Raw genomic sequence first — 27,062 nt, 5'->3', positions numbered from 1 at the left:
CTGTGCATCTACTCTGCACAATTCCATGTTAGATACAGGTAACTTAATTTGGAGTATCCCCAGTGCTGAGCCCAGCTTCTGACCACACATCCTCATCCACCCAGCTCCAGCCTCCAAACACCTGAGGTTTTTTCATGCTGAGATGTGCCAGGAGTCCTCTTTTATCAAGAACTGAGAGCCAGGACTATGGTAATGGCCAAGGGGAAGGACCAGCATTTGGAGATCTTGCAGCCATTCATTCACCTGCCTCATCACAGCCCAGGCAGAAACAAAAAGCATCAAACAGCTTTGAGAAATGTGTTCCCCAAAACAATGCTAATTTACATTGACTGCTTTAAGATGATTTGGGAATCATGGGGAAGGTGTGGAAAGAAGAGTCAGAGAAGCTGTTCTGTGCTGGGAAAGGAGTTCCTTCTTTCAGATTTCTGCAACATAAACACCATGGCCCCCTGACCATCATCTCACAACAGAATGCAGCAGGGCTAAGTACTTCCAGCATTACAGCTCTTGCTTCCAGTCCCTTCTCACCTTAATCTCTAGCTCCAAAACCACTAATTATTTACAGTCCTTCCCTGACACCTCTGGTGTTAACATTTTTATTCACAAGCTATTGCTAACATCTTCCAATTTATCTTCTCCTTAATCAGTCATTCTACATTTTAGATGTAATTCACTATATGGAAATAGCTGTTCTGAGTGATATAATTTTATCTATTTGTGTTTACACAAAGGACTGTTCATTTCACATTCAGGATCTAACACACAGATAAGACTTACTGCAGAGGCAGAGCTGGGAAAACTCACTAAATAAAGGACCTTGGGATGCCTGTGCTGGTTTTCTCTGGAGTAGAGTTAATTTTCTTCACAGCAGCTGATATGGAGGGATGGTTTGGATTTGTGCTGGGAACAGTGCTGATAACACAAGGATGTTTGAGCTGCTGCTGAGCAGTGCTTGCACAGAGTCAAGTTCTTCCTGCTCCTCCTGCCACTCCACCAGCAAAGCAGGCTGGGGGTACACAAAAAGCTGGGAAGGGAAACAGGTGGGACAGCTGATCCCAGCTGACCCAAGGGACCATATGGTGTCATGCTCAGCATATTAACCTGGGGGACACATTTGGAGCGATGCCAGACAGAAGAAAAATTTTTCTTAAGAAGGAAAACACAAAAGTAGAGCACTTACCCTACTTTAAATCATAGCTGTACAAAGAGAAATGCTAAAGGTTTCCCAAAGTCATCATTTAGCCCATATTGGAAAGAATATTAAGCACACAACAGATGCCCCAGCCTAGTTCAGACTTGGACATTCACTCACAGAAGATACCCTGTAGCTAAAACTTGGACTTTCCATTGCCTGCAGGTTAATCCCTGTTCCACAACCCCATTTACAGGGTTGGCTCCCTGAAAAGTACCAATCTCATCTAAAAGAGACATCCAGGAAGGAACTGGCTCCTTAGTGCCCCCTGAAAACAGGAAATTCTTCCCAGAAGGGGCAAGACAAAGTGTTAGTCCTTGCTGGGGGCTGAAGTAAGTGCAGAGCTACTGGAGGTAGTGTAAGGAAGGAATTCTGCAAACACACACACCCAAAACTGCAGTGGTAACAAATAAATGGCTCACACACACCAACAGCCTCTGCACCTCCCCTTAAACACCAGACAGATCCTTGCATCAGCAGGGAGTCAATATTACAGACAACAAGCTGCACAAGAAAACGAGTGCCAGAACAAGTCACCCACGCTGTGATTGTTGCCATTTCCTTCCAGGTTTCCCCATCTTTTCAAACGGCAATCTACATCTTTTTTTTATTTACAAGAAGAGCAAACACACTCCATTAGCAAAACTATCAATGACATCATCAGTTTGTTTCTGCAGCCCATAATTATGTGTACAGCAGACCACAGGCTAGCACCAAAGGCAGGAGGTCATGGATTCCAGCTTTTTGGCACCATAAGCAAGGAAAATACTGGGGAAAAGACCCATCCAGCAAAGCCTGAACAACCTCAACACAAAACAACCCAAACCAGTATCAGCAGGGAGAGACAAGAAACTGCCTGAAAATAGGAAATAAGTTACTGAAATAATATTCTTAACTTTGAATTGCTTAGAGAAAGACCCACTCCAAAGACACTACTCCACCTTAGTCACTGTAAGTGCATTTATATCAATAAACTTATCAATTTGATTGGTCATCTGTGACCACTATAATAAGACTTATTTTAACCTTTTAAACTCTGGGTTTACTTTTCATCACTGAGAACATGTCTGAGCTTAATCTGAAGTGAATATTAACCCTAAGCCTCCAATTACACTGTCACACTCTCAGCAAACACTAATACAGCTGGTGTTAAAAAATAAGGGGCTAATCTTGAATGGAAGGGCATTTCAAAAAGGCACAAACTTCTGGGAAGTCACAACCCAAACACCCCACTGCACTGTCTAAATCATGAGTACAACTCAACAGGCAGTCATTGCACAACACCCACTGGGATTCTTCACAAAGGTGGGTTCTATTCCACAGAACCAATCCTTAGATCTTACACAAAATTAATGGAAAAATAAAAGCCTCATCAAACCATCTGCACAGAAGAAATATGAAAACTATCATTAAGGATACTCGAGTTTCTTAAATTTTGGATAGGAGTGGGAGCAAATTGAGTATTTTTCTGTTTTTAAGACATAGCACTTGTCACTTCATTGTACTTGCGGCCTACATGACTGTAGATTACTGTCTTCCCTCAAAAAAGATTTTCAAGCACTAATTTAAATGGCAAAAGTCTTATTTCCATTGCAACCACAACCTTCAAAATAAGTAGGTACTTAATGACAGAGCTACTGCTCAAATCTTCTAGTGACACTGGAATGAGGAAGCAGCAAGCTACAATTTGTTGGGTTTTTTTTTTAAAGCTCATTATTTCTTCCAGTATTTGGAACAGCTGGGAAAAGTAATCACTTGGCAAGGTCTGTCAAGGGATTTTTAAAAAAGTGTATTTGCTGTGGTAGATTACATACTTTAAACCAAAATGAAAGGCTGAAAACATACAAATATTTATGAAAGAACAGGGGGTTTCAGACTTTTAAATTGTGCAATAAATATGCATGCACACACGTTAGCTCAGATGAACACATCCATTTTATGCTCCACTATTTTAACTCTTTTCACAGATCCATCTTCACAACCTTAGAAAGTCACTGAAATGCTGTGGACATGCAACATAGTTCTGTAATTCAGAATAATAACAATGAATTAATTTATTAATAATTATTATTTTAAATAATATCATTATTATTATTAATAATATTAATCTGTAGACCACACATCACCTAGTGCCCTGAAGGTCTCAGGAACAAACGTGCTGATGCTCTGCACTGATGTGAGAAATCCCTGACCTCCACATCCCATGGAGCACCCAAGGACAGCTGAGATTGTTATGTTCCCAAGTCCACAGGGACCAGGACAGCTTTCAAGGCTTGCTGGCATTGTTTGAAATGGTTTCTAAAGTCATGTTGTGAAAACTCAGTTTGCTTTTCTTCTGGAGAGGCACTATTTAAATTTCATCTGGGATATCCATTTGCACAGACCAAACAATTTTTGGCACACAGATTATGATAAGAGGGCAAGGAAGACACAAGATTCACCAGGAGTCATTAACCACTTCAGAAAACACACAGGAGGAATTACTGCAACCCCTGGATGAGTTTGGAATCCAGCTGCAATAGGAGACACAGACAATGTGGGTAAGTGGAGCTGTGCCTCATTAGCCTCATTAACAGAGACTCAGTTTAAAAACACCAAGCCTGGCAAGCAGCTGCTTGGCAAAACAGTGATTAGACAAACAGTTGACTTTTGACTTTTTGCCCAAAAGATGCAGCCCCATTTCTACTGAGCTTTTCTTTTTTCTGCACTACTGCAAATGTATCCAAATTTTCCAAAACCAAAATTTTAAGCTTTTACTTGTACTTAAGAGAATACCACTAGAGAGTTTGCACCGACTTGCTCTCCAGCAGAAGGCTACAAATAAGATGTTTTCCTGCTCTTAGAAGTCCATTGAAACAAAATACTTCTTCAGCAACATCCTTGCCACACTATTTGAGGGAAACACATCATTCCTAAGGACACAATGACACTCCCACTCTTATCTCATCAGTTCAGATCAGCATTAAAAAGTCCTGACTAACTTGGACGCACCACTGAACAAAATCTAATCTTAAGTGAAAAGATATAGAAAGAGGAGTGCTAAATAAGCTCTCACTCTGGTTCACCCCTTGCCCTTACAGAGCTGTGGAATTGCAGATATCAGCTGACCCATGGAATTCAGAGGTGCCTCAAAAAGCTTTATTTCAGACTACTGAAACATTCAAACCTTGCAGTAATGGCTACACTGGGAACCTGAGTGCCAACAACCACAGATTTAGTGTTTCTATACATGGGCCTCTTGTCTTTCCATACATCACCCTTGTCTTTTCAATGCAACTTAGCAAAATATTCATAATCTTCCAAAGGCCTAGAGTGACCATCCAATAAAACCAGAACACAATTAGAAAAGAAACTAAAGTGCAAAGGCTTTAGTCTGACCTCAATACATCCAGCATTTACTTGAAGTAGTGCAATAGATGGGCCAGAAAATACCTTTTAGGGCTTTCTCCTAGTAGCCCACAACTCCTGATCTGTGACTACACCAGACCTCACCACTAAACAACAGAGGTGAAAGGACTGTAAGTTAAAGCATGAGAGAGGAGCCACAAGGATCTGATGGGGAACCTGCTGACAGTAGGTGATCAAAAGTGCACAAATTGATAAAACTTTTGGGCTAACTTTCAAAATGCACATCCAAGGACAAGTCATACATGTTGTTCTTGCCTAAGACAGGTATTTCAGCTACCAACCACACAGCTTAAGCAAGAAGGAAACATTTCATTATCTACTGGCTTTTTTTATTACTCACTCACTGGTGTGTACTGTAAATCAACTCATATTACTAAAATGGACTCCTTTATGTGGCGAAATAAGATGAACAATAACACACAAGTTTCTCTGCTAGAACAGCTGCCTCTAGTGCAGCCATCAGAGTGCTCAAGCTGGCAACAGACACAGTGCTCATCTTCCAGTGGCATCCCACCCACGCCTCGAATTCACTAAGGAAAAATGTATTTCCTTAGGAAAAAAAAGACCCTGTCAATATCACAAGTTAGCAATTCCCTATCCAACAGGGAATCTTTTCAACTGAAGATGAGGATTTCAGACTAAGCCATTAACTTGCCAAGGCTCAGAACAGAGAGCTTCCCAGTCCTACATTCAAAGCAATGTCACCACCATGCCATTTGTAAATGCAGTGCAATAGGCCAGTTCTGCTCTCCAAACCACTGGCAGACCTGTTCCCATGCACAGCAGCACTCATCCCCAAGCATTTTAATGAAAAATCAACTATTTCTGATGGAAAAGACATGCACTGCTTTGTGGCTGATATTCCTAGGATTTCTCATGTTACTCTGTGCTTCACTCCTTGCCTCTAAGCCATTAATTCCAAATTAATCTGCTGCTGGGAAAAGTGCACCTTTGGAAATGCAAGACTGGAAAACCCTGGAGTGTCATGGAAAGGATTTTTCTATTTGCATAGCAGCAGGGCTCCAGCAAGCATGACCACTGGGGATCACCTTTCTCAGGCCTCTCTAGATGTATTTTAGGGGCTTACCCTGGTCCAAAATGGCCAGGATACTTCAAGGACAAGTTCAAAAAGAACAGGAGAAAAAATAAAGCCCCTTATGCAAGGGCTCAAATGAGAAAATCCATTTTTCATTGGAGCATATTAGCATAATGACAAGACCTTCTTTTTGTCAGACAGAAAATTCTTCTGTTGATCACAGAGGGAAACTCGTGGCAGACTCAGAAGAGTCTAACTCAGACTTATAAATTCCAAGTATCAGACAAAAAAACACAGACTTTAATGTCACCATTGCCTGTCTCCAGCAAAACCAACAAAACCAACAATTTCTCACCTTTTTTGTGTCTCTTTCTCTAGTTTACTGTGCTCTCTTGCTGAGGCTTGAATGAACCACTGGGGCCATGGAGTACAAACACAACTGATGTATATCAGCCAAAAACTGGAAAGATTATACCTAAAACCCCCAGCAGAATATATGCTGAAACACAGTGAGCCATCACAGCCAAGCTTCTTGGTTCTCCCTTTTCCTGGCTTCAAGTGGAGAAGGAAGGAACTGAGGCAATTATTGTTCCAAAAATATTAGTGCATCTTCATAGACAGAAAGATCCAGGCAAAACCAGCACCTTTTATTTCTGGTTTCAGTTTGGTGTGCACCTTTCCACAAGGAAACAATGGAGTTCCTTATCCCAGAGCTCTCACCATGTATTCAGACAACATAAAGGTGCAGTTGGCAAAGACACCAACTTTCCACAATTTAACACGGTTTTTCATTTGCCTGGTGTACATGCTTTTGAAATGCAGGTCAGAGCCAAACAGCCAAGGCAAAGGGAAATAACAATTTAGCTTTTTTAGGGAGAGCACTGTATTGTTTCTCTGCTGTTCTTGTACATCTGCACAACTTGTTCCAACTGTGTTTTTCCTCCGTGGAACACAAGGTTTGCTACTCAACAACCTTCCCCTTCCAAGGCTGCAGAGAGGAAGGAGTAAATTTGTATCATTCTTCCTTTGTAGGAGGATTTCCACAGCGGTGTGAATTTTGTTTAAACTCATTTTCAAAAATAATTCTCCCTGCTCCTGTAGCCCTGTGTGAGCTCATATCCCAGCACGCAGCAGCTTTAGAAAAAACTTCTGGAATACATCACCTTTAGTACAATATTCATGGAATGATCAGAGTACTTAAGAGGAAGGAACAAATAAAAGGCTTTTACATGGTCACAATCCTGTTCCACTGAACTTGCATCCCTCCCCTCATCATCTCATAGCTCAGCTTTACTGAAACACTCCTGCATCTCCTCTGTTGGCCTCTGCTTTTATACAGAGCTTTTCTGGATAAAAATCTCCTCTGTTTCTGGGGGAACAGATATCCCCTTCCTGCCTAACCACTTACATCACTGAGGAAGTCATTCCCTTGATTGCCCTAACAGTACATTAGCAGTTTAAAAAATATATATTCTACCACTTAGGCTTGCGTGCCTGCAAGAGCAGATGATGCCCACTTAAGCAGCTTCTCTACACTCAGATCCCCCATCAATTTCCATGCAAATTCCCCACAGAGAATGACTACAAAGACTGGGCTCCTGCAAATATTTATAGCATAATTCAACACAGTTAATGAAGTAACCACGACACAAACCAGAAAGAATACCAGTTTAATATGTCAGTCCCTAGCCACATGAATAGAAATTAATATATACACATAGATAGCATCTAAATCATGAAACAACTACAGGCTCTGCATTGCTAAACAGTGCAGCTGTAACAACCCCCCCCCAAAAAAAAACCAACCTTGAATCTTGAAAGGTAAAGATGATTAACAGTAGAAAAACAGATAAAAGAACAGTAGAAAAGCTGAATTTCACTTTAGGGGAAAAAAATGTGGAAAATCAGCATAGGTGACCTAATCTGTGGTTCAGTTTTTCTTGAGTAGATACAGAGATATGCAAACTACTTCAATACTAGCAGAAATGAAAAAAAAGTGCTTCAGGTTAAATGGCATTGACCAAACAAAAATAAAATACAGCAATTGAAGGAGGTGTTCTCACATGAAGGGTATCCAAGTATGATAACAGTCCCCACCTCTTAACTTCCAATAATCAGTTTTACACTTTTTACACACTGCCTAAGAGAGAAGTGCCTAGCACTGAGTGCTTATCAGTGCACACATTAGCAATTTCAAGCAGTTTTGCTCAGGAAAAACAAGATTTCTAAGCTGCAGTCATCTCATTTTTACAAGCATCTGCTATCTTTATTGCTTTAGGATTTAACATTCAGAAGGGTATACACAGCATCTAGTGATTTAAAAGATTTTCTTCCTCACAGGAAAATCCTTAAAAATTACACTTCTGCTTTCATATGCTTGCATTTCAGTAGTATTATGGAAACTGACAGAAATTCAGCTAAAACCTTATATTCTACTCTCATGACTTCATAAAAGTCATACTTCAATCTATTACTCCTACCCCTGCTTTTCAAAAAAATAACAAAAAAAAAAAAAAAACCCAAACCAAAAAACCTTGAATTATATACAATGTGTGAAGTCAATATTAATTACCTAATGAGATATTCTTTTCCCATTACCCAAAAAAATTGGTATTTGATGCAATGGAAGTGTGCACAACACATTATTAATCACTGTCAACAATGTGAAAGGTTGCAAAGATAACTACTCATCGCTATAGAATCTGGGCACGCAGCCAGAAAGAAAAAAAAACCCCACACACATATGGATATTAAGTTATCATCAATAGTTACGAATAGTTCTTGGCTTCCAAAGTTGAGCACTCCAACATCTGACACTGCCTGGATCTGCCTCACAAAGGCCTTGATTTCAGAGGGGCTGAACTGCAGGATGCTCTCCGGGAAGATGCAGGGCACTGCCACATGTGCTGACTGACAACGTGCCTGCACTGCAGACACTCGAGACAGCAGAGCCCAAGACTCAATTCTGAAGCATTTGCTGAAGTGCACAGTCACATTTTCCACTTGGACATTAAGGATGAAATGAACCTATTAAAGTCATCACGTTGTTTTATGGTATTTCTGATATTATCTGCAAAGGAGAGAACACTACATCACAAATAAAAACAAGCAATCCTTATCCAGCCAATAAACACAAATCAAGACTGAATGCTTTCATTATTTAGAGGCTGTAAAAAAATTCTAAATTGAAATCCACTTTCTAGTTTATTAGGAATGGAAAATAACTCATAACATAAAAAGCACTCCAGATTACTAATCTTAATTGGTAACAAAAGATTATCACTGAAGTTCATCGCAGCAATTGACTTGAAATAGAATGATTTCAGAAGAAAATTACCCATTCCAAACTCCCAGGTGAACATGGTCACAACAACTGGGACGCCCCTTAAGTTGGCTAAAAACACGTGCAAGCTTTAAGGAAACATAATGAGCCCCTGTTGTATCCTCCAAGGACCACACTAACAGATTTGACATCACCTCTCTTCAAAATGCCCAAACCCAGCTGGGACAGCAGCTACAACACACTCTGGGGCACTTGTGGCAGGGTGGATTTTGTTGGTGTTGCTAGGGGAATTGTCAGGGATGGGGGCTGTCCTTCTGCCCCCAGAAACAGATGCACCTGAGGAACTGCTGGGTGAATGAAGCACAGCTACCAGCATGGACTGCGTGGCACACAGCACCTGCCAGGGCTGAGACAGGACAGACTCTGTCCTCCTCTCTCCATTCCCTGCCTTAGACTCCCACAGCCCAGACAAGTGTCACTGAAAAATAGGAAAAGCCACTTTTCTCTTCCTGAATATTTGAAATACACCTGCTGTAGAAGCTGCTATCAGAACCACTAATGTAACCCAAAGAAGCAGGACATGAGACACCTTTATGCTATGCTCTCATCCAAAATGAGGAGACTATTAAATAAATTAGTGGTTCACTTGGAAGATACCCAGCAAGATGAACTAATCAGCATGGATGATTTGTTTATACACACACCCCTCTTAAGACATTGAAAACATCCTGGAACAATCTTAACCCTAAATCCTTCTGCATTTGATAGTGACCAGCTTTTGCTGCAGAAGAAGTGTTATCAGTCATGACCCACCACCCTAGGGCAGGGGAAAGGCCAGGGAGGAGAGGACAGCAGTTACTGCTTCATCATCTTCAAACACACGAGCACCTGATGTAGATCAGACCAAGTGCTGGAGCTGTCCTTGCTCCCCAGGAGCACAAGGCAGCAGCAGAGAGGGATCACCTCCATTTCCACACACACCCCTGGCTCTGTGGGACATTTCTCTCAGCCCAGTTCCTCTTTTCAGAGCACAACAAAACTATGTACAGACAGGAATTGTCTGCACCTCAACGCACACATGAAAAGTGTGCGTGGAATAGTAAAAAAAAAAAAAAAAGCTACTATGTACAGAGCAGTACTTTAATTTACAGGCTGCAGAGTATTGTGGTTTGTAAGAGGTATTTGTTTGTTTGTTTAGGGGGTTTTTGCTACTGTTTAGAAAGAGGGACATTTCAATTTTGAAGCAGATTTCCCCATATGAGGTGAATGCTTGCATCATACTTGCTTTCTATGTGTCTTGTGTTCTTTCCTGCAAGACTCAAAGAAGTATTTCTCATCATTTATCAAGATTATCCATTTCCAACTTCTGTTTTACTACCAGCAGCAAAAACCCCAAATAAAAAACAAAACCAGCACTGCAAGAACAAGCCAGTTCTCCTCCAGCTTCCCATCCTTCATCACTCTCCTGTTCTCCCAAAGATCAGCCAATGACCTTGGAACCACACAAGGCCATGCTGACAGCTGGATTAATTTGAAAATTATGCCAACTCCAAAAGGGAAAAAAAACCAAAACCCAACACAAAAAAAAAAAAAAAAAATTAACTTAATCCAAGAGGAACCTGATAGTGGGAGCTGTGTGTCTCAGACATTCTCATCTGTGTAGGGCAGCACTGAAGGGGTCACCCAAACAAGTCAGCCTCTGGAATTTAGTGTAACACAACAGTCCTCAAGGAAAAGAGATGCTTATATGCACGGAAAAACCCAACAGCTACATCTACAAGCCAAAAATATATTACCTACAGATAAAGACAGGTGAATACAGAAGACCTAAAACATTGTGTTCATGCCATTACTGATCACAATTTCTGTTACAAAATCTGCATTTCCTGCTAATGCCCCTCAGTACGTGTCTTCTTTCTCACTGTGACTCTGTCAATGCATTAGACACACTGACTTCACACTCAGCCACTGTAAATACAGTGCATGGCATTAGACCACCCACCATCAATTCCAAGTTCCAGGCTCTTAGGAAAGCAATCATCTGTCTATCTATCCAGAAAGGCCCTTGCCTGTACATGCTTCCATCTATTTTGGCATTTCAATGTGCTGTGCTGCATTTCAGGTTACTCCATAGTTTACACAAGGTGAAAAATCTCCCCCACACTCACCTTTCATCCTCTGCCAGCTGGTCTATTATGCCATATCATCTGAGTTTTAAAAGGATGCACCCATGTATTTATTTTCCCCACCTGATAAATATTTATGAATATTTTATTCCAGCCCTGACACATACACACTATAACTAATCTTCCTTTTATTTAGTCAAGCATCTTAAAGGAAAAGGAGTCTGAAGACAGGCTACTCCTATTGCCAAGCCTGAGCTCCAGCAGTCAGCATAATAATCAAAATGATGCCAGTTTGGAAGGCAAATTAAAGAGATAACAACAACAACAACCCTGCACATAAGATTAATATGAGTTTTGCATCAATAGAGTGCAGTATTTAAAACCTGCAAAAATTAAGTGTTTGAAACAAAGATCTCTTCTGGTGTTTTATGGTGGTCTTCTCATTCACAGAATGTGAGCTATCAGCACAAATAACATTAAAGCTCAAACATTATACAATTAAGAGATGGCTGATGCAACTTTCATTCATTTCTACTATCTCATGTTGATTTTGATCAAGGCTGATATGGGAAGGGCACACTTTCAATAACTAAATTAGCACCATCTAGTTTTTGTTTGATCTGTTTAACATTCATGTTATGAACCAGTGGAGCAATAACAGAAAAACTGAGGTCCAGTTCATGCTCATATCACAAAAAAACTTTACTACAACCCAACTTTCTTTACCCTAAGCCTTACAATTCTCTGATTTCTCCAGTTTCTAACCACTATCGCTCCTACTGTGTTCACAGGATTTACTTAAAAAATTTTGAGTATCATAGTACTAAATTGATGACATTTTAAAAATTCATTACCTTGTTTGACACGATACAGCAAACATCAATGAAGAAAACAAGGCATCTGAGTTAGGAGACTTCAGAGAGAGACAGTGAAATAACACAGGCAATTCCATCTGCCTTGTTACATTTTTGGAGCAGTCATATTGGATGTATGTTGCATATCCAAAACAAATCCTCCAAGTTACTGAGGATCTGATAGTCACTGCTGTCATCACAAAGAAGAACTGAAAGACTTTAGAAAATAAACTGCAAGCTAAATGCTTGCAGCACACAGAATTCTCATTTTCCACCTATAAGTGGAAAGTTTTTCATAACAAGCCTATCTTGTCTCTATCGATTTCTCAACTTATCAGATGTCAGAAGTTACCCTCTTGCCCCTCAGCTCCCTTGAATACAGCTCCTTGTTTTAATGCAGAATACTTGAAAAATAGCTACACAAGCCTGAGTACATATTTATTACCATCAATGTGCAATAGCCTCAAGAGACATCCACGCATCATTATCTGTTAGCAAGAAAAGGAATCAGAGTCTTCAATACCATGCTATTTTTTCCCTAATGCTGCAAGGACAAGCTAATTTGTAAGCCAGATCATTTCTTTCTAAAGGATGAATGACAGTCTTCTGCAAAGAAGGGATTTTTATAATTCTACCACAAAAAAAAACAAGATTTTTTTTTCACCCTGCTACAAAATCATGTCCACCCCTCTCACTGCCTTTTATTTCCATGGGAATGTTGCAGAAGTCTCTCAGTCTCCCTAAAAAGGGTCTGGTTCCCAACAGAAGCTGCAGTAGACTCCTGAGCAGCTGGGGAATTGTTGAGGTATCTCCATCTCCCCATACTGCTGTGCACAGAGACCGTGGGTCACTGTCACATCCTTTATCCTGCACTGCCAGATAAAGAGCAGAAACAGAGAGTGCACTGACTGGCAAAAGGGTTTGTGCAAGAAAAGGCAAGCAACTCAGATGTATTATCCCATCCAGTCTTCCTCTGCACAGGGAAATTGCAACTTGATCTAGAAAACAATAAGGTTCTGCATTACAGAAGGGAATTCACCTTGGAGAATAAGTTCACTTAGTCCAGCAGCCTCCTACCAGTTATTTTAGAGTTAAACCAATAGGATCCTAAACAGTTTTAGAAGAAAATATCCATTTTCATCTGTAACATACCTATTTTCCTGCCAGGTTCTGTAACATTTTAAGTATTCCTCTTAATAATCCTTTGAAAGCAACACATGAACATGAATGGAAACACAGACATATGATGCTTTTCAAGCATGAATACCTAAGAAATACACATTTGTAACACTCACCAAGAATTCCTTCATCTGCACTGCACCAGTAACTATGCTTATAAAGCTTTATGCTTAAAGTTGTGTTTTGTACAGATCTACACCTTAACAGAGAAACCCAATTTCTTTGTTAAAAAATATACGAGAGCTTTGCTGCTACTGGAAGATGTCACTAATATTTGCTTCTTAAAGTCATGAATTGCTGCAGTGTGCAAGCATAAATAAATCTACACCACATCTGTCAAACTGGACTATAATCAACCAGAAAAACCCCTAACACTGAGTGCCTAAAAATAAATACTGACAAATGCTTGTCTGTCTCTCCCTAAAGCCTCCCTTTCTGGAAGACCCTTGAGTCTAGAAGACTTCAAGATTTATAATACACCCTAAAAATAGTAAAGAAGTCTGAACTATCACAGAGACTATTTCCTGTACACTCCTTCCTCCTTTTCCCCATTCCCTTTCCTACCACTCCCTTCACCAGGAATATCACAATAGATAGCAGACCTCAGGGATATCAAATTTGCTTCCAGGCACAGACATAACAAGAGGCAATGTCTGACTGTTCAATCTGAATTTCCCAGCTATTTAGGTTTTGAAGTATTTTATACCATGGCCCACACATTATTCCAAGTGACAATTACTTCAAAGCCAGAGGGTAGCCATTTGCATAATAATGAGCATTTTTCTAAGGAGGTGTGCAGGAAACTACACGCTAATGAGTTAGAATGTATATTATCTGAAAGCCACACTGGCTTTACAAAAATAATTAAAAACAAAACCTCTAGTGTTTACTTCCTTGCACTTTTCATGTAACAGACAGAGACACCTGTCCTGTTAAATGCACAGGACATATCAGGAATTTTTGCAACACTTCTTGCTAGCCAGGGGTCTAGGTACAAATCACAAACCAAACAGGACTACTGAGGAATGCACCTTGGTTTCCTAAAACCTCCAATTTTAGTGATTCCCACAGCACTGAGTCATGTGACACAACAGTAACTTCCATTGGACTTCTACCACGTCCAAGGGCTGGGAAGTGTGCTGGTTCCTGAAGCAGCGCATCAGGTGAAATGCATTCTATGGCACAGAAAATTTGGTTTGCTACGTCTTAATCACAGAAAGAATGAGGGAAATGCAGCAACTTCTGCTAAACCACTGTAAAAGAAGGGAATGAGAGACAAAGTGCATTTCACAGCTGGAGAAGCATCTCCAGGGTACACTCTGGTATTGGGGGTAAACTTTCTTACAATTTAACTAGTTACAGAAGATTTTTTTTACTAAGCAGAGAGTTCTCTTTAGCATCCTACAACCCTCTATAACATCAGAAGTTAACTTTATTTGAAACAAGTGTTCTTACACTCCAAAGAAGACACCCTATACTAGATAGCACTTACCTGTATTTACTGCTTAAGCATTTGCTTTCATTATCTTTGAAATTAGATTGATGAAGCCATTAGGATCTCAGCAATAAAATCTTCCTTTATACCACAGGATGTGGAAAACTGGAGTAAGAGGCTCACTAATGCACTGAGCTGTTGTCATCATATTGCAGAGCTCTCATTCCTTCTCGGTGATTTCTCATGGGCAGCTCCTCACAGCACTGACTCCTTCACAGCCAACAACTCCATCTCTCTTCACAGCACAGCCAACAAACTCCAACTCTCTCTTCCCAACCAGCTAACCCACTCTTTTGTGGCACTCTTGTTATGGGACACAGCTGTGTCCTGTTAAGGGCAGCCCTGTTCCTAATCTTTGGTGATTGGCACAGCTGCAGCTCCTCAGGTGTGAGATTACCTTCTGCACTTTCCTTACATTCTACCCCTCCACACTGAGCCACAGCTACAGCATTGTGTCCAGCTTTCCCTCTTTAGCCCCCACTCACAAGGGTCCCAGACAAGGCACCCCAAAGCCAGCTAAAGGAGACCAAATATATAATCCTCCCCAGATTTTGTGATTGAGATTTTCCACAGATTGTGTGGAGATTTTCCACGGAATCAAGATGTCTGGCTAAATTTTGAAATATCCCAGTTAATTTATGACCATTAACACTCACAGTCATCCCAGGTAAGAACAATAATCACACACCATGCCTTAGGGTTTTAAAGCCTGTAGTCAGCAGCAGCAGCTGGAAGGAGGGCTGCATTTCTTCCATACACACAAGGCAAGCAGCTGATGCATCAGCATATTGCTGGCTTTCTGTCCAGCTCTGAAAGATCAGCTATTGATCAGTGCCACTGGCAGTACAGCACACCAGGCACTGCTGCAGGATTTGAATGGGCAGATCACACCAGCGTAGTCTTAATCTACCATCAGAGAAGAGGGGGGGGAAAAAACAGTTTAAAACTACATGCTGCGTAGATACACACAAATGCAAGCAGGGAAGTTCTTCCAGGCATGAGCAGAGTCAGGGGTAACATATAAACCTGTTACCAGCACTGATCCTCATGACAATTTCAGCAAACAGAAATAATTTCTGACTGATTTTGTACTGTTCTGTTAACAGCATCTGCACTTACCTGCTGTGTAATCTGCCCACCATGCAAGCATTTTCAGAGGCATGCATGCCAGAACTTTGGAATAAACCCTCAAGAATAATTGTTCTGCTTTTTGTTCATGTGAGGGAAGGTGGATATCAAGCTCCCCCAAGCACATTGTAAATCACTCCCATCCTCTATCTTTGGTCAAGACAGACATCCAAAACTCTGCATCCTGCTCAAAGAGCGCCATCAGCAAATTTGCAAAAGGTGTCACAGATGTTTTCCACAGAGATTTCCAGAGTCCTATCCTTGTAGAATAATGCTCCATTCACATTTCTCCCATCACCTCAGAGCCACAGCATCAGCAGCAGTTGTTTATGCATCTCATCAGCTCCTTGCTTTCACCTCCTGATCAACTTCATTCCCTCCCTCACAAAGAGGCTTTAAGCTCATGTGGAAAGCCATGATTGTCCTGCTTTGCCTAAGCCACCTGCTTGCCCATGGGTATTTCTTCCCCATTCTTGGAACTCCAGCAGAAACTCCTCAGTCAGGTTATTTTTGAGATAATCAACTTCACTTGGTATGAGGAAGAGAAATAGCACAGGTACCTGTGCCACACATAGTTTACTCACTTCACAAAACAGAGGTAAAGCTCAAAAATGTGGCCAAGCCTAAGACCCCAAGAAATCACACAGGAGCTTTTTTCACTGCACAGCAACACAGACATGGGGAAAGGTCAGGGCAAAGAGATGAAAGACTGACAGAATTACACGAGTCAGTTCTAGTGGAGACTATGCCAGAGTCCTCAGGCACGTGAAATCCAACACTTGCAGTCCAATCTTTGATTGGCTGACATCACCACACATCCTTTGGATCACATCCTAACACAAATTTACACAAGCTGGAGAAAAATCACCCTTGAATCTTAAAAAGTTTGCAAATTCTTTTAACTAGACAAACATTACAAGAGACATCAGCTGAGTAAGCAAGATCCTTTGTTTATATTATGTAAACATTTTTGACAATATGGAAAATTTCTTCATCCAGGGTTTGACTGGGAGAGGGCTGGCAATACCAAATCACACTCCTAGGACTCTCTCATTAAAACCATTGTAGAAAGAAGCTCCAGATAAAATAGAATAATGAAATACCTTGTAGCAACCGTTAAGGTGGAAATCTGCCTCACTAAAACAAACACAACTACCTGTTTTTTTCTTTGAGTCAATTTCTCAGTGAAGAGTGGTTTAAAATTGGCATAGACAACACACCCACAAAAAGGGTTACAGAAGCATCTTTCAGAGCAGGAAACTTATGACCTTAAAGCAGAAGCCAAGCCCTGGATACACCACCAAGGCACATCCATGTAACTAAAATCTCCCAAATCTGATTCTATAAGGTTTAAAGTAAATTTATTAACCATCTTAATTAATGTAATAAAAATATAAAATCCTATCACAAACTGAAATTCTACAGAGATTGTTATGTTTACAGAAGGTTTTAAATATCTGAAAAATGAAGGAGAAGCTGACATTTTCTCAGGTCTCCCTCTCAGAGGATTTTTATTGCATGTGTGTTTCCACAAAAACCCAGTTAGTTAAATTACCAAAACAGCGCAACACAGCTTGCTGTAATTTCATAAGCTAAGTCCTGCTGCAATTTATAAGTGGTTACACTTGAGTGCTTCCACACTGGCTCAGCAGCCCAGCACCCAACTGACATTAATGTTTCAGCACAAAATTCTGCTAATAAACACAGTACTCAGCCACCATTCCCCTGCTTTAAAGAACACAAGCCCTCAGAATAAGCAGGTCAATACATGTGAGACTACTTATGCTCTTTAAACTGACTTTGATATAAAGGTAGCAGCAGAGCATCCTCAAACAAATGGGAAGTTTGTCAATAATGAGGCAGGAAAAACACAAACCCAGGAGAAAGCTAAAGCATATGGCTTCAGTCACGGGTATCACAACGACTGCTCCAACAAAAACAAGTCAAGAGAAAAAGACGCCCCCTGAAAACAGTGTTAGTCTGCTTGTAACACTGTAAAACTGCAGCTCACACATTCTTCATTCAAAATAAAAATAATTAAAGAAGAAAAAAAAAAAAATAAAGAGCTGAAGATGTTTACTATCAAGTAGCAAAAGGGGAAAAAATACTAGAAGACCACCATCAGTTTGGCTTTACAAGTCCAGCACCAGATGCACTCTGCCTCTGTGGCAGCATGCCCAGAGAGCTTGAGCTGATATTTCAATTTTTTTACAGTCAAAACCAAAAATGCCCCTTAACCCACACACAAAAGCAATCACATAAACCTGTGAGGTGCACTAATCTCTGTGAGGTGTGCTACTACCACGCCACTTTCTGTGCTGCTGACAACAGAACACAGTCCTTCCTGAAACAGATCAGCCCAATACTCCAGGCAAGAGCAAATAAATCTCTAACAAAAAATTAAAATCACAAGTCAAGCAGAGACAATTTTTTAGTTAGACCAGAGAGCACATCTAAGCATAAAATACACATTTACAGAGACCCTTCCAGAGTCTGAATGCATTTCACAATTCCATTTTACTCATCATTCAGTCAAAGGGGGTTCAGTCAGGCAGAGCAGAAGACACTTCTGTCACTACTGCACATACACATTTCTTTAGGATGTCCCACTAATTCAGAGCTATGGACCTGAATGAAAAGTCAAGAAGAAGGAGGAATGAAGGATGGAAATCAACTGAAGAAATATTTCATTTCATTCATCAGAAGAAAATGTATTTAATCAGAACACAGGGCAGCACTAAATTTTTCATAACACAGGACATGAAAATGTACCTAACTAGATTATTTTAGCAGCAGTTTTTGCCATAAATCTCTTCTTCAAAGAAAAAAAAAGTAAATATCTGAATTCACTGCTCATGAGCAATCACCAATTTTATACCAAAGCAATACCCTACATACAAACTTTACAGACAAAAGCTCTGTAGCATCACCTGTATTACTCTTGTATTTAAAGACTCTGTTGCCAAGGTCATATCCTGGCATAAAGCCTGCTCACTATTCACATTAGTATTCATGTTGGTAATCCTGCTACCTTCAGATGGCCAGCTTACACGGTTGTTAAATCTGATCAAATTCTTCACTTGTACATTACCAGTTACATGGAATTTAGCTATGTAATTCCCACTAGAGCCAACTTAAGATATGTAGATGGCTGAATTGCCATCCCAAAGATTAATATGAGTTCTCTTAAAGTCAGCCTGGGAAGCTGTGATGACTGAGAAGAACCTGCTTTGGCTGATTTCAGCAAAGCCAGAGGCAGCTCTTGAAGATCAGCCAACACATAAAAAGCAAAACCCCATCCCTTTAAAAAACAAGCACAAATACTAAATCTTGTCTTTGTTTAATCAATATAGCTACTGAGTTGATACCTAAAAATACACTTAAAAAACCCCCAAACAAACAGGAAACTAAGCTTGATTTCTGCACCACAAATGCAGACACAGCATTCTATATTCTACTTGGGAAAGACAAGCCAGATCCATCATCGAGGGGAGTACACAGACGGATTCTTACTGCTTCAGAAACACTAAACAATGGTTGACTTTATGTCCATAAAATATATAGTGATTAAAAGGATAATGCACTCACCTGATTAAAAATGAGCTTGGTCTTTTTTTCTTCCAGCACAAGCCTCATTTTCAGTAACAAAAAAGTGTCCATTGATAATTAATTGTAATGGCCTTTGATCACACATACACCTTTCCCTACCAGAAATCTAAGAACTTTAAGCTTAGAAACACTAAAGTTTACATCAGCATTCAACTCCACAATATCAACAACTGAGTTGCACCAACATTATCATTATTCCAAACTGATTTTTCCCAGTCAGCAGAAGTCTAAGCAAAGCTCTCATCAGTAACCTTTCCCTGAAAAATTCTATAGGAAATGAAATGTAATACTCTATTAAGACTTGTTTTGCAAACAGAAGTGAGGGAGATCACCCAAGCATGCAGAGTCATTAAAATGGATCTTACATATATCATTATAAATTTAATAATCTCCATGACAGCTAGAGTTCAAGTTAAAATGAATGTCAGCAAAGCATGACCAATTGATGTTATCCCAGCTGCCACTGAGCCTCACTTGGGGTTATATTATACATTCAGAGGCCCTGTGCTACATGTGCACCAAACACCCAGCTCCAGGAGCAGATGGGAGATGTAGGCTCCCATACCTATCAGCAAGGAGAGACAGACATAATTGCATATTAATTTTGGTGCATCAAAACAATTACAGCATACTTCGGTGCCACGGGTCACAAATGTTTTTCCCATCACGCCCCAAATGCAGGATAATGTTGTACACTTCAGAAGGGGGAGGAAAAGTGCTCTAGCAGCCTCCAGAAATTAAGTCAATAGACGGATTTTGTTTCAACCCTTATTGATTTACTTCAGTCCCAAAATGCTTCCTCGAAAAAAGTAGAAGGAAGACCTTGGCAGCTTGTCAGTTAATAGATCATGCTTGGTGCAATTAAGATACATCCAGGAGTTTTATTTTGTTCCCCAAATGCCATTTCTCTCCAAGCAAGCAGCTGCATTTTATCCAATTTCTGAAAGTTTTCCAGGCTGCTTGGATTTCTAATGGGGTGACAGAGAAACCACTTTTATTCTTCACCAGACCTGATGAAACTGTGACACAAACCTCCCTCTCCCTGAAATTAGAGAGCGCTGTTGAACAGCAAAATAATAGCTGACGGTCAATTTTTTTTTCCTTAACTCAGTTTTCAACTGAAATAAAAATCATACAGGGGAAAGGAGCTCTCCACACAGAGATGAACATGGCATTTTCTATTCCCCATCAACTCTGCGTGGAGGACGACATCAATGATTTACACAGCAGAAACATGTCAACTTGTAGTGTGCTTGACTGGTGCCAACAAAACAACTTTGGAGTCCCAGTTGTTCAGAAGCCACAGTTTTGTCTGAGACAAGGGCTTCACTTAGGTCAATTCAGTGCCCCAACCCATTAGGATGGGATAACTCAGCACCACCCTGACACACAGAGCTGCCACAAAGCACTTGTGCAAAACAAGGGCCAACATCTGACATTACATTTTGATTCAAGCCAAAATTACACCTGGCAACCACAGCAAAATGCAAACAGTTCCACCAGGACAATGAGTACACTGACAAGTGCACAACGTTCTCAGCAAATGAAAACACCAAACACCAAGAAAGCATTTTTCTAACCACTCCACTAATGATATCAACAGGAAAAAAGAAGCTAAACTTACAACAAATCAATAATCTGACAAGAGTCAGTATATTTCACTTGCACTGTATGTCTCTTCATCAACAAACAGCCAGAATTCTAGAGATCTTTCCCTTCTTTCACATCACAATTTCCCCTTCCCTCAGCTCTTTGCTCCATACATTGGAAGAAGAGAAAGACAAACATTTTCTAAAACATATAATTAAGAGATCTACAGCTGGCTGAGCATAGTGAGCAGCAAGTGCAAGTGATAAAAGCACTGTGTAGAGCTATTCTGCCACTTGCAACTCCTTCAGTAATTTAAGCAGAAAGTGTTCCCACCTTTTGTCACTTACCCTTTTTTGATCTTCCAGTCCATGCGTCACAATCTTTCTTTTCTGATGCTGGCTGGATTCAGAGCCAGATTCCATTTCCCTGCTACAAAGACTCTTCCAGCCTCTTTAAGCTTTCTCTAAAAATCCATAGTACAAACAACAAAAATCTAAAAGTAATTTTCAAAAAGGCGAGACAATTCCTTCAAACCTCGGCCATTGTCTTTCATCATTCTTCTAAATTCCCGTTTGCCATCACTGCTCATTATCCTACCAAGCAGCCATTCTGTGAGCCTCTATATCCTACAGGAGCTCAGATGAAGGTTTCCATGTAAGTGCCTTACAGAAGGATGACAGGGCTGAATCCAAACCCACTAGTTTGTGCCACATTACTGCTCCATCAGCAGCCTTTTCAGTGCATTCCTGGCACAGATAATTCATATGTCAATAAAGGTGTAAATGTGCATTTAATCCACTGTGTTGATATTATCAGCATCCCTCTCATGGGCCGCCTTCCTCCCATAAATCAATGTAAACACTTCACAGTGATAATTGCCTTTTGCAAATCTAGCAGGTGTTAATTACGTAAAATCATCCATGCACACTTGTCATCTTCTTCTATGTATTCAAACAAATACCTAGAAGAGGGGGGAAAAAAAAAAAGCAGTTTTTACCAGCTTGAAAGAAAACATAGCTACTGATGTTCTTTGTCCACCACCAGGAACCACGAGTCAGAACTGATACAATAGTTACATGTTTTGAACATACTACACTCCTCATCCAAGCTACTCAAAATGCTTTGATGCCTCTTTAGAGTGTTACCTTGCCTTTGGGGCTTCTTGCATAAAACCAGCCCGGAATGACAAAACTGTACATCAGAGCTGAACTACTGCAACAAAACTGACTGATGCCTGCAAGGATCAACCCAAAACTCAGCTTTCCAGGGTTCAGAGTCCCAGACCTAAAGCCAAATCCATTATTCTTCTAGGGTCTCCTACCCAAGGATCCTTCTCCACAGTTTGTAAAGTTAATGAGTGCCACCTCCCAAAATCCTGAGCACGATAATGCAGGAACAAACAGGTTCTATTATTACTTGGGAAGGAAAGCTGAGCAGACCCTGAAATCACAGCTTAACAGGTCAACCAGCTTAAAATGCTGCTCTTCTTGTAGTGAGAAGCACAAGTTTACTACAAGAGACAGAGAGCCTCCTGGGTTAATTTGTAAGGTGGGATCAATATCAGCAGGCTTCAATAGGCAGGCATCAGGAAAAACCCATTTACTACAGTGAATTCCACACTAAAAATGCTAAACATTAAATCAATTTCATCCACCTTAGCTGAGCATGGTATAAGAGCACATATTTACCTGCCTGTTGTTATAAGCCTGGTAAGCACCAAAAAATCCAAACCTGTGTCCCATGTAACAAAGGAACTAATAAATAAGAACATCATCAGACATTCTCCCACCACTGAAGGATTAAACAGCATAAAAAACAGATTTCCCACAACACCGTGGAAACGCTTGTTCTGCATGCTGACGTCCCTTGTCACACCAAGGCAAAGATCTTGACAGGACAACAGGTAGAAATGCTGCTTTTGCCTCTCACTTCAAATGCTCTCTCACTGCTCCTCACCATGAAGCCAGTTCTCTTTCTTCTAAAGAGCACAGGAAAGAACACAGCTCATTGCAGCAATGCTTTGCCATTTGAAAGCAATCTAAAAACACATCTAACCCATTTTACAGAGAAACGGGAGGTTTCCAATCCTATTTTGAACCAGAATCTCCTCCTGATCTGTGTTTTCAAACCTGCCAATAGCCACAGAAATCAGACAGGCAACTTGAAGGCAATTCATGGCCTCCAACCTTAGCAACAAATATCACAAGCAAAAAAAACCCCAAATTTCATAAATATCCTTAAGCCCCACCGAGGAAAACTTTTCCCCTCCAGTGATTTCACTGTGATGTGACACATGAGACTGCATCAGTCACATCGTGTAATGCCATGCTGGAATAGCATGACATAACCAGTGCAACTAAGGACAACATGCAAGGTCCCCTCAACTAGGAAAAAAAAAAAGAAGACGAAGAAGAAGAAAGTGCAGTCTCTGGAAGTTCCTATGCATTCAATGTTCCAGCTTTAACCATCATGGAAACAGCCTCTCTAGAGAAACACGTGAGGATCTATTTGTATGTAGTATTTAGTACATGCCTGCAACCTAAGACCATGTGTTATAGGTATTCAGTGTCACTGTCCAAATTAGCTACATTAACCTTCATATATTAAAAAAATATGTATTAACAGGAGGAAAAAATGCATCCTGAGGCTTAAAGAACCATTTCAAGTCAGCCACAAACCAAGACATTTTTTAATATCTAGACTTAATTTTATTTTTACTACCTCCAGTAAAAATATGATTCACTTTTTAATCTCTGTGTGTATCTGACAGTGGAAATGAATTTATTAACAAATTTAATTTAATGCCAATTAATTGGCATTAAATACAAAATAAAAACTTCAAGAAGAAAAAAAGGTTGGCTGAGGCAATCACCACATAGTCAGAGACACTGAAACCAACACAAAAGCCCAAGTTACCCAAAATCGTTATTACCCCATTCGCCCATCACAGCAACATCCAAAGCCGCCAGTCGGGCTCTAGACGTAGACGGGCTGCAACTGATCATCCTCACTGAATAAACAGCTCTAAGAGCTCAGAGCCTACAGCTGGCCATGGCTGAAACACATTAACAGTCTCAATGAACCACAGGCGAGATGATATTCTTAAATTTAAGCCGTAAGGGCTATACCTGGGTATGTCCTACCAGGGTCCATCCGCAACGCACCATCCCAAAAAGATCCCCACCTGCACAGAATGCTCAGGTTTACCTGGCTGGATACCCAGATCCTCAAGGACGCCGCCTGGCCGCCAGCCTTCCATTCAAAGTAACGCAAATTAACACAACTTCTGGGGCTTTTCTCGTTAAAATGTAAGCAATCTCGCAACAGCAGGAATTTTTAATTCCCGCAACTGCCCGTGTTTCGGGAACAAGAAAGCAAGCAAATCCACAAGTTCTCTTTTTCACGCGGGGAACAGAAGCCCGGCAGCCTCTGAGTCCCGCGGCTGTGAGAGGGGCCAGGCGAAACCCCGCGGGTCTGGGGACAGCCCAGCCGCGTCCGCCCGGCGCACAGCTACAGATAAAACAGCAGCAATAATGTAAAAATAATCACAGAGGGCAGCAGCGGCAGCACGACCCGCCGGTGGCCAACCCCACCCGAGCCCACCCCGCCAGACCGTGCCGAGGGAGCGCCCCCGACGCCGAGCCCTGCCCGCCGAGCCCCGCACAAGTTGCGGCCCCGCCGGGAGCGCGGAGGAGCCGCTCCCGCGCAGCGCAGCGAGGCGGGCGGTGCCGGCCCCGCCGAGCCGCGGCGTGGATGGGGCAGAGCCCCCCGGGAACCCCCGCCGCCCCGAGCCGCTCCCCGGCAGGCAGGGCTCGCTGCCGGCCGCCGGCGGGGCGCGGGGCTCCGCCCGGCCGGGGCCGCGTCCCTCCCGCCGCCGGAGCAGGCGCGCCGGGACAAACTTTCGCATCCCTCCTGCGCGCCGGGCCGGGCTCCCCGCGCCCACCGCGTCCCGCCGGTACCTGCCGGGGCTGCCGCGGCGGGGCGGGCGGCTCTGGGCGCTGCTGCTCCCGAGGGCCGGCGGCCCATGCGCCCGGGCCAGGGCAAGGGGCCGCCCTGCGCACCCGGCTCCGGCTCCAGCGCCGCCGCCACAACTCACTCTGGCGTCGCCAGGACAACGAGCGCCCGCCCTTCGCCGAGCCCCCTCCCTCCTTCCCTCCCGCCCTCCCCGCGGCGCCGCCCGCGCCGCCCAGCGCGGGGGCTCCCACGTGGGGCCGCCACGCCAATGGAAGGCGGCTTGCGGCCGGCGGAGGCGGCGGAGAGCCGCTCTCCCGGCGGGAGGCAGCGGGCGCCCCCCTCCCCGCCATCCCTCGGCCACCCCTCGGCCACCTGCCCCTTCGGCTCTCCCGTGTCACCTGCCCAAAGAAAGCGCTCGAGGCCGCAGCGCCGTCAGCAGAGCGCTGCTGGCAGGCTTTTGGACAGAGCGTGTCGTGTCCCTCGTCTGCCCAGCCCAGCCCAGCCCAGCCCGCTGTCCTGCATCCCGTCCCCGTGCCTTGGGATCCCGCACTGCTGCAGGACCGCGGGCACAGAGGTCTGGAGGATGCCGCCCGAGGGATGCCATATGGCTGTGTTGGTCGCGCTGCACTGTTAATGCAATATATTGGTGGTACCAAACGTGTCTTGATTAGGTGTGTATTCAAAAAAACTGATGTAAACGTGGTATCAGCCTCTCGTTAGTGCTCCTTGCATTGCTTGGAGCTGGGCCAGCTGCTCCGGAGCCTCGCAGGCTTTGACAAGCCGGAGCTAATAAGCCAGGCTGGGTGTAAGTTCACTCCTCGCAGAGCCACGTAGGAAGCTCAACACCAGTTCTGGAAATTACAAGTAGTTGCACTCCAGAAGGTTCAGCAGAAGCCGTCTTTGGTCCAACTTGATTTTCTGGCCCAGCAGCCTTGATCACCCTGCCTGGCCCACACATCTTCTGTGGGGGAGCAAAAGGAGTGCTAGCAAATATTATCACGGATGCAAAATAAAGGGGGAGTTTCTATTGAAAGATTTGGCCCCAAACTGAAATGCACTTTTTATAGTGGAGTGCATTAACACACGGTGTTCTGAGCAGAACGTTACTGTCCAAGCCTGGGCTGGCTGGAGGAAGTAGGATAATGTTGAGGGAATGTTGATTTCTGAGGGCAGTGAGCTGGTCATGCTTCACTGCCTGCTCTGACTACAGCCCAAGGAACCAAGAGTGGCTCCTGTGATCCACCCTCCACCAGAGACCAACAAGAAGAGGTTTCTGTTCCATGGGAGTATAGATTCAGAAGCACCATCAGCTTTCACCCTTCCTATCCCAGATAGGAATATCACCAGTGCAGCTTTTCAAGGCATTTTCCTCATTTTCTCTCTACGCTTGCTAGTTCGTCCTGTGTGTGACTCCTTCTGTAGCACCTCATTCCTGAGCAGAGCAAATTCAATTCAACCCCAAATAAAATTATGGCTACAGTCTTGCCCTGCTTTTAACTTTATCCTCAAAGCTCCATTCATCAGAGCTTTCAGGCCAGTATTTGGTACATCTACCAATAAATAAAATTTACATCTTATTTAGACCATTTCTTTCATTCTGTACTTTAAATGTCAAAGTATGTGGCCTCTGTAAAAAGCAACCTATGAACTTAGGTTGCCTGAGGTTTTCTTTAAGCTTACCTGGAAAAAAAAAACCAACAAGATGTCACAAACGCCTGGGCTGCTGTGGCTGTTGGGACCTTTGGGGACAATGTGTCTTGCAGAAAGCTTCTTTGCTGTGGCTCTCAGTTTGGCCCGTGTTCCAAGGCCTTTTCAAGCATTTTAAGGGACTTGCTGACTGCCAGCTCCCATGGAAGATGACGTTTCTGTCAATGTGTGACCCAGCTACCATATTTTTATACCAATATTTCTCGTGTGGACAACAGGAATGAGAAATTAAGCCAAACTGGTTCTTCGGCAAATTCAGGTGGTGTTTTAGTATGGTAAGAGATGGTTTATAATACATTACTTAGAGCCTCTGCCGTAACATTTTTTATGTTTAGAAAAATCTTCTTTTAAAATATGTGGGTAGAGGTTAGAAAAGAAGATTAGAACAGCCTTGTCTGTGATAAAGGAAAATTTCAATTCAACGGGACTGCTGTAAAGGCCCTTATTTATTTTTCTCAGCAGTTGCATTCATTCGCTTGCCTGCAGCTTTAGTTGTTGTGG

The 27,062-nt window shown here is 42.3% G+C and overlaps 1 protein-coding gene across 2 annotated transcripts in view; it reads right to left on the bottom strand.

Moving 5' to 3' along the window:
* The window catches only part of NAV2 (neuron navigator 2), a 380,173-nt gene extending 358,306 nt beyond the window's left edge, over positions 1-21,867 (bottom strand). For both annotated transcript variants that reach the window (XM_009098722.4, XM_050974858.1), the window contains exon 1: positions 21,248-21,867. In XM_009098722.4, the coding sequence (XP_009096970.2) occupies positions 21,248-21,322 (75 nt within the window). In that variant the 5' untranslated portion in view covers positions 21,323-21,867. The remainder of the gene's footprint in view (positions 1-21,247) is intronic.
* Between the last annotated feature and the right edge of the window lie 5,195 nt (positions 21,868-27,062).

This window comes from Serinus canaria, chromosome 5 (genome assembly GCF_022539315.1).
Source record: "Serinus canaria isolate serCan28SL12 chromosome 5, serCan2020, whole genome shotgun sequence".
NCBI classification, from domain to species: domain Eukaryota; kingdom Metazoa; phylum Chordata; class Aves; order Passeriformes; family Fringillidae; genus Serinus; species Serinus canaria.
This window is presented reverse-complemented; position numbering and strand designations above follow the sequence as displayed.